The 18,713-nt window shown below is 38.5% G+C and overlaps 1 protein-coding gene across 4 annotated transcripts; it reads right to left on the reverse strand.

The window, feature by feature from the left end:
- Positions 1 to 13,296: 13,296 nt before the first annotated feature.
- LOC103973640 (APETALA2-like protein 1) lies at positions 13,297 to 17,291 on the reverse strand. Of its 4 annotated transcripts, XM_009388269.3 has the most exons (9): positions 16,116 to 17,288; positions 16,009 to 16,034; positions 15,879 to 15,909; positions 15,697 to 15,784; positions 15,469 to 15,614; positions 15,174 to 15,218; positions 14,951 to 15,054; positions 14,709 to 14,822; positions 13,297 to 13,746 (listed from the first exon to the last, which is right to left on the reverse strand). In XM_009388269.3, the coding sequence occupies exons 1-9, from the start codon at positions 16,685 to 16,687 to the stop codon at positions 13,721 to 13,723; spliced, it is 1,152 nt and encodes a 383-aa protein (XP_009386544.1). In that variant the 5' UTR covers positions 16,688 to 17,288; the 3' UTR covers positions 13,297 to 13,720. The 4 variants fall into 4 exon arrangements, with proteins under 4 accessions (XP_009386544.1, XP_009386545.1, XP_018677068.1 ...); XM_009388270.3 differs by lacking the exon at positions 14,709 to 14,822 and having other exon boundaries at positions 16,116 to 17,291; XM_018821523.2 differs by lacking the exon at positions 15,174 to 15,218 and having other exon boundaries at positions 13,582 to 13,746; positions 16,116 to 17,255.
- Positions 17,292 to 18,713: the final 1,422 nt, after the last annotated feature.

Genomic DNA, 18,713 nt, shown 5'->3' on the forward strand with positions numbered 1-18,713 from the left:
TCTTATTGTTTATTAAAGAGGAGATTTTTTTATGAATCATGATTTTTTGAATTATAACTTGATTTTTCTAATATATAAATCATGATCTTGACAATTTGAGATTTCTTATACATAAATCGAGATATTTTTTTCTCCTATGATTTTATTTTGCTTTTTATAAAAATAGGAGTTTTATCTACATCATGATCTTGATTCTTAGATAATAATAACTTGAGATTCTTATGAATCATGATTTTTTAATATGATTCTTTTTTCGCTATCCAAAAGAATCATAATTTGTCTCTTGATATTTACAACTTAAAATTTATTTTCATGAATTGTATATCTCATCACCAAGTTATTTTTTCTTGATATATTTTATGTGATGATTTGAAAAATGATGTAATGAGAAATGTTTTCCACTATTGTAACACCATCCCTTCTTTTTGACAATGACAAAAAGGGAGCAAAACTTACTAGCTTGCTCATCTCAAAAGAGAAGCAAGAAGTGCTAGCTTGCAAATCTCAAGAGAAGCAAAGTTTGCTAACTTACACATTTCAAGAAGATGAAAAAATATGTTATCTTGTACATCTCAAAAAAAAATTATAATAGTTGTACTTTTCTCCTTTTTGTTGATGACAAAAGGGGAGAAAGGTATGATGATGATTTGAATCATATATGATATAACGCACTTTGATTATATATGCAATACTTATTGAATCTTGTATTTTGATGATGAAACTACTTGATGTATGTTTATGATTTAATCTGCGTTTTGAGTGACGCAGGATGCTTCGATCAGGATGAGACAATTAAAGCAGGAAAATCATGTTGTACCGGAGGAACATGTCAGAAGATTGGACGTCGGGCCGGTGGATCGGTCGACGTATCGACAGAAGGCTTCGGGCCGTGGACTCGGGCATCGGGCTAACAAGAGCGGGTATTGTGCCAAGGATATTGGAGTTGCGGAGTCAATTGGCCGATTGGGCAATAGGCTGCAGGAGAGGACGATGCACCGAAGAATCGGACGAAGCATCGAGGGACCAATGACATGCCGGACAACTTGGTTAATTGCTTAGGATTAATTGTCTCAATCGAAGTTTTGTTTTAATTGTGCAGGATTAACTATGATGAAAGTAAGATATGCAGCAGGAGTTGCACCGGAATCAAGACAATGATCATGTTGGGAGTTCGAGAGTTCGATGAAAGTTCGAATAGTCGTCGGAGGTTCTGCGGGAACAAATCCGAGAAGTCCATGAGCTTGCCAAAGAAGCTCATCGGAACTCGCCAAGTGGATCGTCGCAAGTCCAGGAGTTTGCAGGAAGTCCGCAGGAGCATCACCGGGGGTTCATCGGATGATCGACGGAAGTTCGCCGGAAGCTCGTCGATTGACGCACCGAAGCAAGTTGCAGTAAATGTCTTAGGAAATATCGTAGTTAGCACAATGATTAAGTTGGAAATGGGAGGTGATCCCATTAACTTAATCTTGGGGCAATTGGGCCACTGAAAAACCCAAATTGGGCCGAATGGATCAACCCATTCGGACCCTGATTTCTGCCAGGCGGTTGAACCGCCCTAGCCAGGCGGTGGCACCGCCTGGGCTCAGTCTCCGAGCGAGACTGGGCGGTGCAACCACCCCTAACAGGAGGTGGCACCGCTTGGGCTCGGTCTCCGAGCTCTGGCTGAGCGGTGCAACCGCCTCAGTCAGGCGGTGGCACCGCCTGAGCTCAGTCTTCGAGCTCTGGCAGGAGGTGCAACCGCCCCTAACAGGAGGTGGCACCGCCCAGAGGCTCAGTCTTCGAACTCTGCCAGGCGGTGCAACCACTAGATCCCGGAATTTCGGGAATTGACAGTTTTGAGCTCCAAATTCAAACTGGGTTGGGGCCTATAAATACCCCACCCTTTCAGCACTGAAAGGGCACCTAGAAACCACCGAAATTCTGATTTTACTTTGTGATTTTTAGAGCTCAAAAGTGTTGTATGAGTTGAAAGTTCTTCTTCCTCTTTTCTTCCAAGTTCTAATCTGTTAAGAGAGGAAAGGAAATTCTATAAGGGTTGTCTCCTAAGCCCGTCAAAAGGAGTGAAACTGTAAAAGGGTGATTGGCCTTCGCCTATTGAAGGAAGGCCTCTAGTTGACGTCGGTGACCTCGTCGGTGGAGGAAGCCAAAAGTGGAGTAGGTCAAGATTGACCGAACCACGATAAATCTCGGTTTGTATTTACTTTGAGCATATTATCTTTACTGCAAACCTCCTCAAAAGCTTACTGCTTTCTGCGCATATACGATTGGGTTTCAAGCTTTGCACTTTCCAAATCGACGTTTAGACGTAAATCAGTTTTATCGTACGATCATCATATTTCAGTTTGCGCTTACGTTTTGATTTCTATCATAACTGCAAACTGCCTTTATATCCTTGCTTTATTTGCATCTCACTTAATCAAGTGATTTACGAATCAGCATTTAGACGTAAATCAGTTTTTTCGTACGAATATCATATTTCAATTTGCACCTACTATCTGATTTGAACCATAACTGCAAACTGCATTTATATCTTTGTTGCATCTCGCTTAATCAAAAGTTAAAGTGATTTACAAATCGGCTTTCTTACTGAAATCACTTTTATCGAACGAACGTTTTTTTTTTAATCGTAGAAGGTTTTCCGCTGCAATAATTCACCCCCCCCCCCCCCCCCCCCCCCTCTTAGTGCTCTTGATCCTAACAATTGGTATCAAAGCCCAGTATTTCTCATTTCGGATTTACACCCGAGAGAAATGGCTCTTCATGGCTTTCAAGAGGGCTTATCGGTTGTTCGTCCACCGTTGTTTAACGGATTGGATTACACTTATTGGAAAACTCGAATGAGAGTTTTCTTGATTTCTATGAATTTGGATTTATGGTATATCATTGAAAATGGTTTTCAACTTCCCTCTAAACCGATAAACGAATAGTCGGATTTGGAGAAGTATTTTTCTTTAAACGCAAAGGCTATGAATGCCTTATTTTGTGCTTTGGACAAAAATGAGTTCAATCGGATTTCTACGTGCGAAACGGCTTTTGACATTTGGCGAACACTTGAAATCACGCACGAGGGAACTAGTAGAGTCAAAGACTTGAAAGTTAACATTTTATTGCATGATTTTGAGCTTTTTCGAATGCAACCAAGCGAGACTATAGGCGACATGTACACCCGTTTCACGGATGTCGTCAATAGTTTAAGAGCTCTCGGAAAATGTTTTTCAGATTTTAAACTCGTAAACAAGATTTTGCGTTCTCTTTCTAAGAAGTGGGATTCAAAAGTAACTGCAATACAAGAAGCTAAAAACCTAAACAACTTACCACTTGAAGAACTAATTGGTTCGTTGATAATATATGAAATGGTGCACAATGCACATGATGAACATGATAAACAAAATCACCTTCCAAAGAACAGGAAGGATTTGGAACTCCGGACAAATGAATACCACTTGAGCGATGACTCAAGTGATGAGGACAATGATGAACTTGAACTTCGAACACTAAATCTTAATAAGTTTATTAAACAAAAATCTAAAATAAACAATAAACTTGAACGAAGGAAGAGGCCAAAGAAGAATAACACAAAGTGGGATGAATCGAGCGCCTCCGAAGACGGGGAGAAAATCAAGAAAGGCGAGGTGGCAAACTACACCTTAACCGCTTTCAATGATGAGGTAATCGAAATCCCCCTAATTTATTTTGAAATTACTTGATGCTCTCATGATGTATTTTCTTTTTTAGTTTAGAATTAATTTTCTTAAAAATTACATGTTTTAAAAAAAAAAATATATATATATATATATATATATGATCATGCTAAGTAATTTCGAAAATGATAATATTACATATTTTATGATAAACAAATAAAATGATTTTGATTGAAAATATGAAATCATGGTTAAGAAGTAATAATGTGTATTACGTTGATTTCCATTTTGATTAAAAAAAATCATGTTTGATTTGAAGAAATGCATAATGATGTAATATTAAGTATTTTGATTAACAATTTTATGCATGAGATTTTAAGCTATACATGATGATAAGCATGTATTATTTTCATGAGTGTATTTGAAAAACTATGGCAAAAATGTGCTCGAATGCATGAACTTGTTAAGATTATGTGTTTTGAATGCATGAACTTTTTCGGACTTTCTTAATTCAATGTTCAAACCACTTAATTGCCATGATGATTTTACACTATTGCATGCCTTAATAACATGTTGGAAATTATGTGTTTTGGATACAAAAATTTTTATGATCATGAGCATGTTTTATCTTCATGATTGAACTTGAAAATCTATAGCGAAACCCTGTCCGAATGCATGAAAGTGTTAAATTTCATTTTCAGATTTTCTTGATCATAATAGTTCATTTTTGAGAATCTATTAATCTTGATGGTTTTATGATGAAATTCATTTTTCGATCCTAAACGTTGATGCATGTTTAACATAAATGAAAAAGCATGCTAACATGAAATCAATCACTTAAAATGAAATACTAAAAAAAGAGAAATATATTATCAATGAAATCATGAATCTACTTATGTTACAAATTTTGTGAACCATAAAAATGATTTTTGGTGATTTGAATTTGAATGAGTTTTATCCAAAATCATGATCTTGGTTCCGTGATATTTACAAATTAAGATTTATTATGAATCAAGATTTTTTCATTAATCGTTCTCCTAAGATTTTCTTTTGATTAATTATGGAGTAGGTTTTTTAAAAAAGAAATCATGTCTTTTGGTATTCACATGTTCTAATCTTTCATGATATGATTTTTATGCAATTCCTTATATTCATGAAATGTTTATCTCATCACCTAATAATTCTTCTTGATATTCCTTATGTGATGATAAGAATACATGAAATATTCATTAATTTGTTTTGATGTATACAAATAAGAAGTTTCGATTATGTATGGTAGAATGTAATTTGACAAATTTGGTACCATCATGTTGCAAAATAAATGATGATTAGGAATCATGCATTAATGATGATTGTATATTTTATGATTTGACATGATGCATGCAATGATGAAATATTCATGAATTTGAAATGATGCATGCAATGCTTATGACAATGATGTACATAATGTATTACATATTATATGTATCATAAATGCTTTAAATGATGAATGTTTGGTATCATGATCAACATGTTGATAAATGCTTAAAAATTTTAATGTTTAAGTATCATGTATGATATACCCATTAATGATGATTGATTTATTTTTCGGTATCGTGCATGAAAAATAAGGTTTTTGAAATTATGTATGTTTTAATTTGAATATATAATGATGCACAAATAAAATTGATACTTACCTTTGTCATAATCTGATAATTAAAAAAATGGTCTTCCCTTCTTTTTGACAATGACAAAGGGGGAGCAAGAATTTCTAGCGTGGACATCATGAAAAGAGACAAACTAGCTAGCTTACACAATTCAAGATGAAAGCAAAAATTACACTCCTCTAAAGAGAAGATACAAATGTAACACTTGCCAAATTGTTTGCTTGCCTCATGTAAAACGTTATCTCTTGCTAGTTTGGCATTTTGCTAGCTTGCACTTTGCAAAGAAAGCAAAAATGACACTTCTCAAAAGAGAAGAAAGAGCTTGTTATCTTGAACATCACAAGCTTGCCAAACAAAAATTGCAAAAGTGCTATCTTGCCTATCTCAAGAAGCAAAACTTGCAACTTGCACATTGCAATAGGAAGCAAGAATCATAAGCTTACACAAGAAAGCTATCTTGCATTTGCTTTCGAAATTTTTGCTAGCTTGTATGTAGTAAAACTTGCATATCGTAAAAATTGCTAGCTTGTAGTATAAAGAGAAGCAAATAGTTGCTATCTCAAGAAAATTAAACATGCTAAACTTACACCTTGCAATGGAAGCAAAATTGCGAGCTCAAACATTGCAAAGGAAGCAAAAATTTGCTAGCTTGCAACTTGCATATTTCAAAAAGCAAGAGTTGTCTTCTTGAACATCTCTAAATTGCTAGCTTGCAAGTTCTAAAATGTTGTAACATTGCTAGCTTGCATGTTCTAAAAGTGCTATCTTGTATGCTGTAAAACTTGCATATCTAAAACTTGATAGCTTGAATGTTCTAAGCATGATGTAACATTTGCTAAATTTTCTGGTTTCAAAACTGCATGATGATAAAACTTGATATTATGTTTTTCATACAATAAGTTAAACTAATATTCCAAACACAAAAATAGTTGGACTTCTCCTTTTTGTTGATGACAAAAGGGGAGAAGTATGATGTTATGCATAAGTTTATGCATAAGTTCATGATGACGTGTTGCAAGTATTCATGATGAATATTGTAATGACTTGAATTCAGTTTGAATTCAAGATTCTATCAATATGGCATATTGATAGGGGGAGTTTGTTTAAACTCCGGGAGTTAAGTTTAACTTCGTCATCAAGTGGTTGTCATCATCAAAAAGGGGGAGATTATTGAATCTCGTATTTTGATGATGAAACTACTTGATATATGTTTATGATTTAATCTGCATTTTGAGTGACGCCGGATGCTTCGATCAGGATGAGATAATTAAAGCAGAAAAATCATGTTGTGCCGGAGGAACATGTCAGAAGATTGGACGTCGGGCCGGTGGATCGGTCGACGTATCGACAGAAGGCTTCAGGCCGTGGACTCGGGCATCGGGCCAAGAAGAGCGGGTATTGTGCCAAGGATATCGGAGTTGCGGAGTCAACTGGCCGATTGGGCAATAGGCTGCAAGAGAGGACGATGCGTCGAAGAATCGGACGAAGCGTCGAGGGACCAATGACATGCCGGACAACTTGGTTAATTGCTTAGGATTAATTGTCTCAATCGAAGTTTTATTTTAAGTGTGCAGGATTAACTATGATGAAAGTAAGATATGCAGTAGGAGTTACACCGGAATCAAGACAATGATCACGTTGGGAGTTCGAGAGTTCGACGGAAGTTCGGACAGTCGTCGGAGGTTCTGCGGGAACAAATCCGAGAAGTCCATGAGCTTGCTAAAGAAGCTCATCGAAACTCGTCAAGTGGATCATCGCAAGTCCAGGAGTTTGCCTGAAGTCCGTAGGAGCATCACCGAGGGTTCATTGGATGATCGATGGAAGTTCGCCGGAAGCTCGCCGGAAGAAGCGATTGACGCACCGGAGCAAGTTGTAGTAAATGTCTTAGGAAATATCGTAGTTAGCACAATGATTAAGTTGGAAATGGGAGGTGATCCCATTAACTTAATCTTGGGGCAATTGGGCCCCTGAAAAACCCAAATTGGGCCGAATGGATCAACTCATTCGGACCCTGATTTCTGCCAGGCGGTTGAACCGCCCTAGCCAGGCGGTGGCACCGCCTGGGCTCAGTCTCCGAGCGAGACTGGGCGGTGCAACCGCCCCTGATAGAAGGTGGCACCGCCTGGGCTCGGTCTCCGAGCTCTGGCTGAGCGGTGCAACCGCCTCAGTCAGGCGGTGGCACCGCCTGAGCTCAGTCTTCGAGCTCTGGCAGGAGGTGCAACCGCCCCTGACAGGAGGTGGCATCGCCCAGAGGCTCAGTCTTCGAGCTCTGCCAGGCGGTGCAACCGCCTCAATCAAGCGGTGCAACCGCCAGATCCCAGAATTCCGGGAATTGACAATTTTGAGCTCCAAATTCAAACTGGGTTGGGGCCTATAAATACCCCACCCTTTCAGCACTGAAAGGGCACCCAGAAACCACCGAAATTCTGATTTTACTTTGTGATTTTTAGAGCTCAAAAGTGTTGTATGAGTTGAAAGTTCTTCTTCCTCTTTTCTTCCAAGTTCTAATCTGTTAAGAGAGGAAAGGAAATTCTGTAAGGGTTGTCTCCTAAGCCCGTCAAAAGGAGTGAAACTGTAAAAGGGTGGTTGGCCTTTGCCTATTGAAGGAAGGCCTCTAGTTGACGTCGGTGACCTCGTCGGTGGAGGAAGCCAAAAGTGGAGTAGGTCAAGATTGACCGAACCACTCTAAATCTCGGTTTGCATTTACTTTGAGCATATTATCTTTACTGCAAACCTCCTCAAAAGCTTACTACTTTCTGGGCATATACGATTGGGTTTCAAGCTTTGCACTTTCCAAATCGGCGTTTAGACGTAAATCAGTTTTATCATACGATCATCATATTTTAGTTTGTGCTTACATTTTGATTTCTATCATAACTGCAAACTGCCTTTATATCCTTGCTTTAACTATATCTCACTTAATCAAGTGATTTACGAATCAGCATTTAGACGTAAATCAGTTTTTTCGTACGAATATCATATTTCAGTTTGCACTTACTATCTGATTTAAACCATAACTGCAAACTGCATTTATATCTTTGCTGCATCTCGCTTAATCAAAAGTTAAAGTGATTTACGAATCGGCTTTCTTACTGAAATCACTTTTATCGAATGAACGTTTTTTTTTTTAATCGTAGAAGGTTTTCCGCTGCACTAATTCACCCCCCCCCCCCTTAGTGCTCTTGATCCTAACAATACTCATAATAATGATGTACCTTTGGACGTAATGTGCTTTTCAATGATTCACTTCTTGATGATGGTATAATGCATGCAATACTCTAAGAATTAGGCATGATAAATCTTTTGAATGCATAAATTCCTTGATACATTTTTTGAACTTCTCAGTTTTTCATAACTTGAGTTTTCTTTTTAAATCAAGATCGCTTTTTCTTTCTCGTTATATTTACAAAAGAAAAGATTCCACTTTTGGTATTTACAACTTAATGTCTTATTTTCATGTGATGATCATGAGTCCTTCCTCCTTCTATTTGCAAAGGAAGAGTCATAATTCATGGATTTTTGGATTAATGACTTGATCTTTTATCAATTCCTATAAATCATTCTTCATTCTATTTACAAGAAAAGGCATTTGATTTATGAATTTTTATTTATGGACTTTTAGTATGTGATGATCATTCGCAAGAATAGGGACTTGATTTTTTTTTTTTGTATGGACATCTTGATCCTTTATGATGAATCCTCTCTCTTTACTATAGTAGAAGCTTGATTTAATGGAACTTAACTTTCATGAATTTGGTTCTTGATGGAGAATAAATTCCTCCCTTACTCTTCTTTCTCTTCTTCTTATTTTTATAACAAAGGAAGAAATAAACTTGCACATCTCAAGAAGAACCAAAAAGAGGCTTTTGCACATCTAAAGCAAAATGTTAGCTTGTCCATTTCAAAAACTAAAAGTAGTTATCATGCAAAGTTTTTGCTTAACTTCTCATTTTTTGCTATGAAACATCAATTAGCCGATATCTTTACAAAACCTTTAAATGAAGAATAATTTGATTTCAGTAGAAGAAAGTTAGGGATGTTAAACTATCCGAATGCATGAGTTTGTTATATATCTTTTCCAGACTTTCTCAATTTTTCGTAAATAAAGCTTTCACAAATAAAGCTTTAATGAAATCCGGAATTTCAATTTACTTGGTATCAAATTTACTTCATACCCTTGATTTTTGATACACTTAGTCCTTTCACTTATGGATTTCATTGACAAATACATCTCTCAGGGTTTTCACTCTTATAAATTTTTAATGAGAAACGGATTTTATTGATGGATATTCATAAACTATCAATATTTTGATTCTTCTTAATAAATGCACTATTCATGAACCTTTCCTTCTCGTTGCTTGAGACGATTGCCCATTTTCTTTTTGTTGATGACAAAGGGGGAGAAATGTGACAAATTGATGACAAATTGGCATTATAAATGTTTGAAATAATGTGTCAAATGTATTTTATCGTAAATTCTTAAATGTTTTACGATTACTTGAAATATGATTGGAATTATCAAATACATCGTAAATACTTAAAAAATATCAAAATGTATTGCATATGCATCATATGTATTGTAGATAATTGAAATGTATCATGAATGCTTGAAATGTATCGTAATATGGCATGAATACTTGAAAATATTTTATTCATACTTGATTTTGAATCAAAATGATAATTGTCTATCATTGAGATTATCACGCTTAATTTCATACTTACAATTGATATCATGCCTAGGATTGATGAATTATCATCTTTGAAATTTGAATCTTGCTAAATTTCATATTTAAAATTACCCCACCCTTGAAAATGATGATTGTCTATTATCATTCTATATTAGACTTAAAAATGGATGTCATGCCTTGACATCATTTGTATTGTGATAAATATGTGGTATAGTATTTTAAGATGGTAAATCATGATTGGTATCATGATGTGCATGTCGATAAGTTTAAATGCATATAACTTATCGGTTTGATGCTTAAATTAAAATGCCTTGAATTCAAGAGTGTCTTTTCTCAAGTATGGCATATAGATAGAAGGAGTTAAGATTAACCGTCATCAATTGATTGTCATCATAAAAAAGGGGGATATTGTTGAATCTCGAATTTTAATGATGAAATCAATTGGTAAATTATTTGATCAAATCTATATATTGAAAAGTGTGCATGATTAACTATGATAGTGATCAAGGCATAAAGCAAAACGAAGTGTCGGAGTTAAGATCGAGATTTCGTTAGGAGTTTGAGAGTTCGTCGAAAGTCTAGAGGTTCGTCGGAAATGCTGCTGGAATTGACCGAGAAGAAGCTCGTTGGAACATGCCAAGAAGATCGTCATGAAGTTCATGAGCTTGCTGGAAGTTTACTGGAAGATTGCCGAGAGATCATCGGAAGTCCGTCGGAAGCTCGCCGGAAGAAACCTAGACTTACCGGGCTTATTTTATTTAGTGTATGCCTTAAAAATTATAGTTAGTAAATAATTAGGATTAGGTTTAGGAGGTAATCTCATTAACCTTGTTAAGGGCCAATTAAGCCTGTAATTGGACTGGTATGGGCCAGATTCAAGGCCCCACCAGGTTGTTGGACCTTCTCTGGCTATGAACCGCCTAGGGAGCAGTCTCCCATGTGGACTAAGCAGTGGTACCGCCCAGACTAAGCGATGGTACCGTTGGTAGAGCTCAGTATCTGAGCAATGGTACCGCCCAGTGTTAGAGTGTCAAGCGGTGATATCGCTAGTACCTTGGAAACCTGGGATGAGATACTTTTTTGCTCCAATTTTGAAGTCATTGGAACCTATAAATACCCCACCCTTTTCTGTATGAAAGGGTAACAAAGTGTAATCATAGTGTGAAAAAATCTTTAAGTGTTGGGATGTAAAAGTTTTATAAAAGTACAAAGAGTCCTCCTCCTCCATCTCTTTAGCTTTATAATCATCCAAGAAGGCGTGTGAGGCTTGTAAGGGTTATCTCCTAAACCCGTGAAAGGAAAAAGCATTATAAAGAGGTGATTGGTCTTCACCTATTAAAGAAAGACCATTAGTGGATGTTGGTGACCTCAACGGAGGAGGAATCAGAAGTGGATATAGGCCACAACGATCGAACCACTATAAATTCTGATGTGTACTTTCCTTACTGCTTATTTTCTTTACTTGCATTGCATTATATTTTATTTCATTATAAATTGTCCAATCCCCTCTTCTCTACTCACTTACAAGTTTATTCGAGTCAAACATATTCTTAAAACGATTTTTCATAAAACCAAGAGTTTCATCGTACCAAGTTTTTCGAAATCATTTAAATTGATCATTTTTATCTATTGCACTAATTCACACAAACCCCCCCCCCCCCCCCCCTCTTAGTATCATTCTTGATCCTAACAAGGGTCACACACATATGGTAGACGTTGCGACGAGTAGAGGTTCAGATATGAGATATCCGCCAGAGCCCCTATCTTATTGGATATTCAATAAGCCCCTGAATTACTAGATCCTATGGATGAGATCCAATAAGAGCTAATAAGAGATTATCGGGTAGAGACCCACTAGTCTAAGAGGTTTGGGTAATTGGATGGAAATCCAATACCCAATAGGGTAGGATCTAATAGGGTTAAGTTAATTGGGAGCCTCTATAAATAGGAGGGAACTAAAAGCTCATAGGCTAGGGCTTCTTGGTTGTCACATTCTATTCTCCTCTCCCCTTCTCCTCCTCAAATAGCAAGCGTGGAGATTTGAGAAGCGTCGTCACCGCTAAAGAGGATAATGCCGCCACTAAAGAGGATAATGCTTGACCTCCTTCATCCTCTGTAGGATTTCAGGGATATACGATCTCCTTAGGTAAAACACTATCTCACATGTGGATTTGAGTTTTGTGGGTTTTTATGCATCAATCTTCACACGATGACAAACATATTAATTTGGAGTTTTATTTTTATGTTTTTTCGTTACGTATGTGATATCGCCCTCAGATTTTCCTACGATTGCCTATACGAAGATCAAGATCGAAAGAGGTTTCTCGATCCGATCATTCCAACACCTAAGTTAGCACATTTATCGGTTATTATTAGCACACCAGCAATTTTCTACCATGTGGCTGTCATAGCACACAGTAAATAGATCCCATCATGCTTCGAGGATATCATGATTTCTCTTACAAGGGGTGTTGGGAATCAGATATGGAGTTCTCGCATCTTATTGACAGTTTTATAATAGAAAATAGTAGATGGGTCACCGGCTATTTAATCATGTAGTAATTGCCTTGTTTAATTTCATGTGCGGTATCAAAGACTTTATTATGTTGCGTCACGACTTAGGAATCGGATCAGGGGGCAAGCCGCAGGCAGAAGAAGCATATTCTGTGTGGAGACGGTCTCCGATTTCGAAGACGTCAATATTAGTGGCTGATTTCAACACACGGATCGAGAAATACTGTATAGGCAATCACCAGCAAGCGTGCGTAAGCAGTGACGCATTTCTTCACATTTAATATAAAAGAAGATAATTGGCACCACAATACTAAAAGGAAAGAGTTGACTTGTTTGAAAAAGCTCTTTATTTTTAATCCAAAAACTTGGTTCATCCTACGCCGTTAATCCCATCATTTTGAGCTTTTGTGATTGTAAGATATTTAAAGATTTAATTAGATACAAATGATTATACGTAGATGGTATTACAATCCCATTTAATAACATTATCATATTCTTAATCACAGATAAATAAATAACATGTGATTCATGTATCATTGTTCCTACCAGGGTTTCACAACTTCAGCTGGAACGGCACGTCTCTAAGGACTCGTTCCCTATGCCCTAGTGGCGATCACATGGAAGCGAATGAGGTTAAGGTACAAATCGGAGACCCTACTCTATATCCAAAGGCTACATCCATAGTGCTCCCTGAGTAACTTAATGTCCATCTACTGGGTCACTTGTACTGACTGTTGTACCTACGCGATCATAAACAGAGAATTGTTGACCAAAATTGCTCAGCTATGATTTCTTTTACGGCTCCGATTAAGATAAGTTAGGGCCCAAATATCTTGGATAGCTTGAATGCAAAAGAGTTGTCAAATCACACTCAAATCTGCTCCTCCGGTTTCTCAGATCAAACGCAATGTACGGTAAATGACAAACAAACAACTAAGGTTCACACAAAGAAGTGAAAGGGGAAGAAGCGCCAGAGTTTCCAGCACATTTGTTGGTGCATCTGCTTCGAGCTTCCAAGATTCAGATCCTGAAAGAGTGATCCGGTGTAGCTTGTGGGAAGAAATGGAGATGGTGGGTTGCTGAAGTTGGTGGTCGTAGTGGAGGAAGTGCAGCCATCACATTGGTAGTTGGGAATCCTGATGATGCTGCAGTAGAGAACAGTGGCAAAGGAGATGACCCATTTGTCGGCCAACTCCAGATTGGGTGAGCTTGGGAAGTACCCGAAGCACCATCAGAGTTCCTCTCTCTCACCTTGCCCTGCATTTGTTGGTAGAAGCTATTAGACCAACTAACAATGTCATCAAACGCAACAAAAATCCAAGACTGCCAAGTAGCAATCAGATTCAACACATCCATGGACTGTAGTTCCTACAACTTGTTGTAGTGAATGCTTTATGTGATATCTAACACTGAACAGCTAGCCAAATCCACCATGTCAGATTGCACCAAGTTACGAGTACATGATGATTTTATTTTTTTATTTTTCAATTTTTTGTTGATTTTATGGCAACAATGATTCATGCAAGTTATTTGAGATTGAAAGCATTTTCTGAGGCTTAAAAGCCGAAATAGGCACTAAGCTTGAGAGGGTACCTTACTGTCAAACTCCACATCAAATAATGGAAACAGATTAAAGCAGCTAGACTTGCACAGCTAAGCCATTTTATTACATGCACATTGAGAGAAAGGCTTTCAACCAATGATATACATACAGCATTAAATCAGATGTTGAATGATTCATGAAAGACCACAATTAAAATGTTGCTTTCAGGACAACCACGTTAGTGCAAAAGTACAATGCACTAAATTAAGAAATCATGACATAAGCTATAAAAAGAATCCAATTTAAGCACCCCACAAAAGAAACCTGAAAAAGACTCCATAGTCCAAACAAGATTTGGCAATAATCATCGATGGATGGATGCAGGGTACCATTCACAGTTGGCTAAGGACATTGATGGGGCTGATGGTAAGGATCAACGGGGTTTCTCTACTGTGGTCCCCTTGTTGATGTAAAAGGTATTTGTTATATAAATCATAAGTTATCACGCCAATGGTATTGCAGGAAAAAAAATAAAACGGGAAAACAAAATCATAATACCTCCGAAAAACACAAGGTCTGTATGTAAATTATGCAGGAAAGAGGAGATGGATTTATAAGAAGTCACTAGTTGTGAAAAGGGTTAGCAAAAGTTATGGCTATGGTAAACTGATTATACTTGCTGTGTCAGCATCAGAAGCTTTGAACTGAGAAGAACCCAATGGATTTTGATCGCCGTTTGGACTGTTGACACTTGGTTGGGAAATACTCAAGTTCAGATCCAGATCATGGCCTGCGGCCAAAACAGAATATTTGATCTCCAATAAGTGGATACACTTGTATTGAGAGAAAATGCACTCTATTCACAGAATCACATCTCCTAAAAGAGCTTAGAAAAACAATGCAATATGTCAATTATACCTTCAGAGTTGCCCTCAGAAAGTTGTTCTCCTTCGTAAGCACTTGGCTCAAAATTGGTAACAGCCTCTTTTCCATTATACCTTATAGCTGCTTTGTCATAAGCCCTATTGTAGATAAACAAGGCGAAACAAAAAATTTGGTCTCAGAACATAAGTGAGATGAAGTCAAAATTAATAATCTGAGATTCATCATCAATAATGAGACGATCAATGCTTAAGAGAACCTTGCAGCTTCTATTTCGCTGTCGAATAGCCCAAGATAAATGTACCTGCACATCCATTAATATTCTCATTGGTAAAAATTGGGTTTTTCTGCAACCTTTATTTGCCAAAGGACCGAACTCTAACATCTCAAATATTTCCCAATTTATCTACACATATCAGCTGTAGTAGTTTGTGCAGGGGATAGAACTATTGCATCAAGAACCAAAACAACATGCAAAGATAAAGAACTCATCCAGATCTGAAATAAAAGGACTGCAGCAAACTTATTCATGGACTTCAGGATAAATTTCTTACTTCTTGCCAAGGAACTGCCCCATGCGGGCTTCCCAGCGACCACACTTGTGAAGGGTCACTCCTCTATATTTTGAACTACCCCTCGAGAATCCAGTGCTTTGGCGACGAAGTATATGTACAAATTCTTCCTTTGATAGATTTTTCATCTAAAAAGTTTAAACAAAACATTAAAAAAAATCCAAAAAATATAATGAAGCAAATCGATCCTTTTTTATGGCATTGAGTTACCTGTATCAGGTCTTCTTCATAGTCGCAGAGATTGAAGTTGATATCAGCATCAACTCCCCGAAATTTGATTGCTGCTCGATCATAGGCCCTGAAGATAAAATTTTGCTACCCATATATTCTTCCCCAAATAGGAAGATACAACAGAAAAAAGACCAAGTACTAGATAAGAAAATGATTCTCACCTTGCAGCAGCATGAGCAGTGTCAAAACCTCCTATCAATATCCAACCGATCAAATTCAAGACTAGTTACAAACAAAAATGTTTTTTCCTATGCATAAGTATCAATAATGAGAAGAAATTGAATTGCTCACCAAGATACACTTGTTTGCCGCAGTCCCTGCACACGTGAAGCAAACTCATGTCAATGTACCCAAATTTAGGGGAGATGAATTAAGATTCAAAAGACCAATTTGCTAACCAGATGTGAGACTCCCATCTCCCTGTCCTGCGGTAGAACGTGACACCCCGGTACTGCGAGCTCCTAGACCGTGGCCCCCTGCGACTCTTCTTTGCCTGCTGTTGCTGTTGTTGTTGCTGCAGCTGCTGTTGCTGTTGCTGTTGATGGAGAACTCTCAATTCTATTGGTCCGTCCACTTGAGAAAAAGTAAGATCCATCCAATGTGCCCTACACGAAGACGAGGAAGAATCCACCAAGGGCAGCTGGGGAACATGCGGAACCACCGGCGCTGGTGGAAAGAGCTCCCTGGTGAGTAATCCAGGCCGTCGCTGATCCTCCTCAAACATCTCCTCTTCGACTTCGTTCTCGCGTTCGACCGACGCAGAGTTCTTCAAGATACTGAACTCGAAAGCCGCGGCAGGCTGGGCCGAGCAAGAATCCTCATCGGCCACATCGACCGAGGCTTCTGCATTTAGGACAGACGAATTGGAAGTTCCAGAATCATCCATCTGGCCAGCGCCGGAACCCTCCTCGACAGGCTTACCCTCAAAAGCCGTCAACTCGCCAGACCACGGCAAGTTGAGGTTCAACATCACCCCTCTCGGGATCAAAGGAGTTCGATCTGGTTCGACCTCTACCTGATCTCAAACCACTATTCCGAGCCTAAGGTTCTTAGGGTTCGTCGACGCTATTTTAGGAAGAAGAACCAGAGAAGGAAGAGATAGAAGCAGGATAAGGCCGAGTCGTTCTTACGGAACATCTGCCTTCAGTCTTCGACGATCAAATTACTTCGTTCTCGCACGCATCTAACGCCAGCGCTCCAGCCTCTCTCTCTCTCTCTCTCTCTCTCTCTCTCTCTCTCTCTTTCTCTTTACTTCGTTCGTATAGCCCTCCTGTCCCACACCGTTGTCCCACAAAAACCAAGAACTACGAGACCGGAGACGAAACACTTGACACCGGATCCGATCGGGAGCTCAGCAACACGGCGGGGAAGAAGAACAAATGGAAACCAATATCAAAGAGATCGAACGAGCAGAACCAAAGGACAATAAAGATCGAAGAGCGAAAACCTTGGAGGAAGTGACGGACTCTAATGGAGGGTAGAGCGACGGCCCACCGGAGAAGGCGGCGGGGGTCGGCGGCAGCCGGAAAGAAGGGAAGCCAGGGTAGCTCGGAGGCTTCTCTGGTGCTGCTGCGACAAATATAGGGAGTTAGTTGAAAGACGAGATCGGGTGACCGGGAGAAGCCGGTTGTCGTCTGCGTGAAGCTTGATGATAAAGATCTTGACTCGCTTTAGGGAGGATTCGTCGTGGCCGTCCGATCGAATCAGATGGACGGGCATGGCGTCCCGTGATTCGCGAGATGCTTTATATTAATAATAGAGAACAGTATATACCTCGTGGCCATGACGTGTGTAGGGACACGATAAAGAGGTAGAGGATTAGTTTAAGGAATAATATTGTTTCTTAGCAACGTCACCGTTTAAGAGCAGACCGAGCCGCAAGAACTCTCTACGTGGAGAAGCGTGCACGAGCGTGATGAACGGTTCGATTGACGCATTACGAGGAACGGGTGAAATGATCGGTACGGATGGCGTATGGGCTCTCATGGTTCATAATTGGAAATATGCCGAGACCACCGATGTGTTATTTCCATGCCACGACACCTTCCTCCAACACAAATATCACGGTGTACAAATGTGGTAAAAAAACCTACATCGAATTTTTCTGAATATAAATCGGTCCTGAGATAGAAATAAAGATATCACCAACGGAATGACTGAGATGAGATGACAGGGAAGAAGGCATGATTGACTTCGAATTAGTATCGAGCTAGAAAAATAAAGAACTGACTCAACATATACGGAAATAAATTATATTTGTATAATAAATTATAATTTGTGGCGATAAAAGGAAAAGAAAACTTTAGTTCTCGTGTCATATATTTGTTTCCATGATCAGCAGTGATGGAGGATTGGCTTGGAGCATCGACAACAGTGCTAACCATTGATAGTCGATCAATGGTTATTGGACGCAGGACTCCGCATGTACTAAGGGGCGTCCAACCCACCAATTTAAACGCCGTGGAATAGCTGTGACCGACGAGGTCTATTAAGTCGCGGAACAGATGGAAGCAACTTTGCCACTACACACCTCGGTCCATTTGCGCTATCAATATCAAACAGCTGTGACGCCCATCCCTCCCTCGTTGTACTTTTTGCCTTAAGAGATCGAGTGTTAATGGGAATTGGATGGGAAGTACATCGTCCAATACAACGACAGAAGTCATGTGAATCTTATGGCTCATGTGACTCATGTAGACTAAGAAGACTCATCGCCCAAACACTTGTATATTTTTGCATATATAATAATAAATATTATGATCTAGTCTGGTGTTAACTTTGCAACAACTTGCTATTTTTGTGATCTCGATCCGACTCTAGTGGGGTTTTTTTCTTCTTCGAGTGTTCTTTCATAAGAAGCGTAATAAATCTATTTGAAAGTAAATTAGGGGTCCAGTTTAACTTTATGGATTTATGATATGATAGAAGCTGACTTACGGAAGATATTTTGGTTGCTTTAATTGCATACATATTTTGTCTAACATGGAAGGTAGAAC

Source organism: Musa acuminata, chromosome BXJ1-10, assembly GCF_036884655.1.
Source record: "Musa acuminata AAA Group cultivar baxijiao chromosome BXJ1-10, Cavendish_Baxijiao_AAA, whole genome shotgun sequence".
NCBI classification, from domain to species: Eukaryota; Viridiplantae; Streptophyta; class Magnoliopsida; order Zingiberales; family Musaceae; genus Musa; species Musa acuminata.

Coding starts and splice junctions, on each gene's coding strand:
- LOC103973640 (XM_009388269.3), bottom strand. CDS start 16,687: ATGTTGAACCTCAACTTGCCGTGGTCTGGCGAGTTGACGGCTTTTGAG. Junction 16,035..16,115: donor AGATGGGAGTCTCACATCTG/GTTAGCAAATTG, acceptor TCACGTGTGCAG/GGACTGCGGCAAACAAGTGT. Junction 15,055..15,173: donor AGCGAAATAGAAGCTGCAAG/GTTCTCTTAAGC, acceptor TATCTACAATAG/GGCTTATGACAAAGCAGCTA.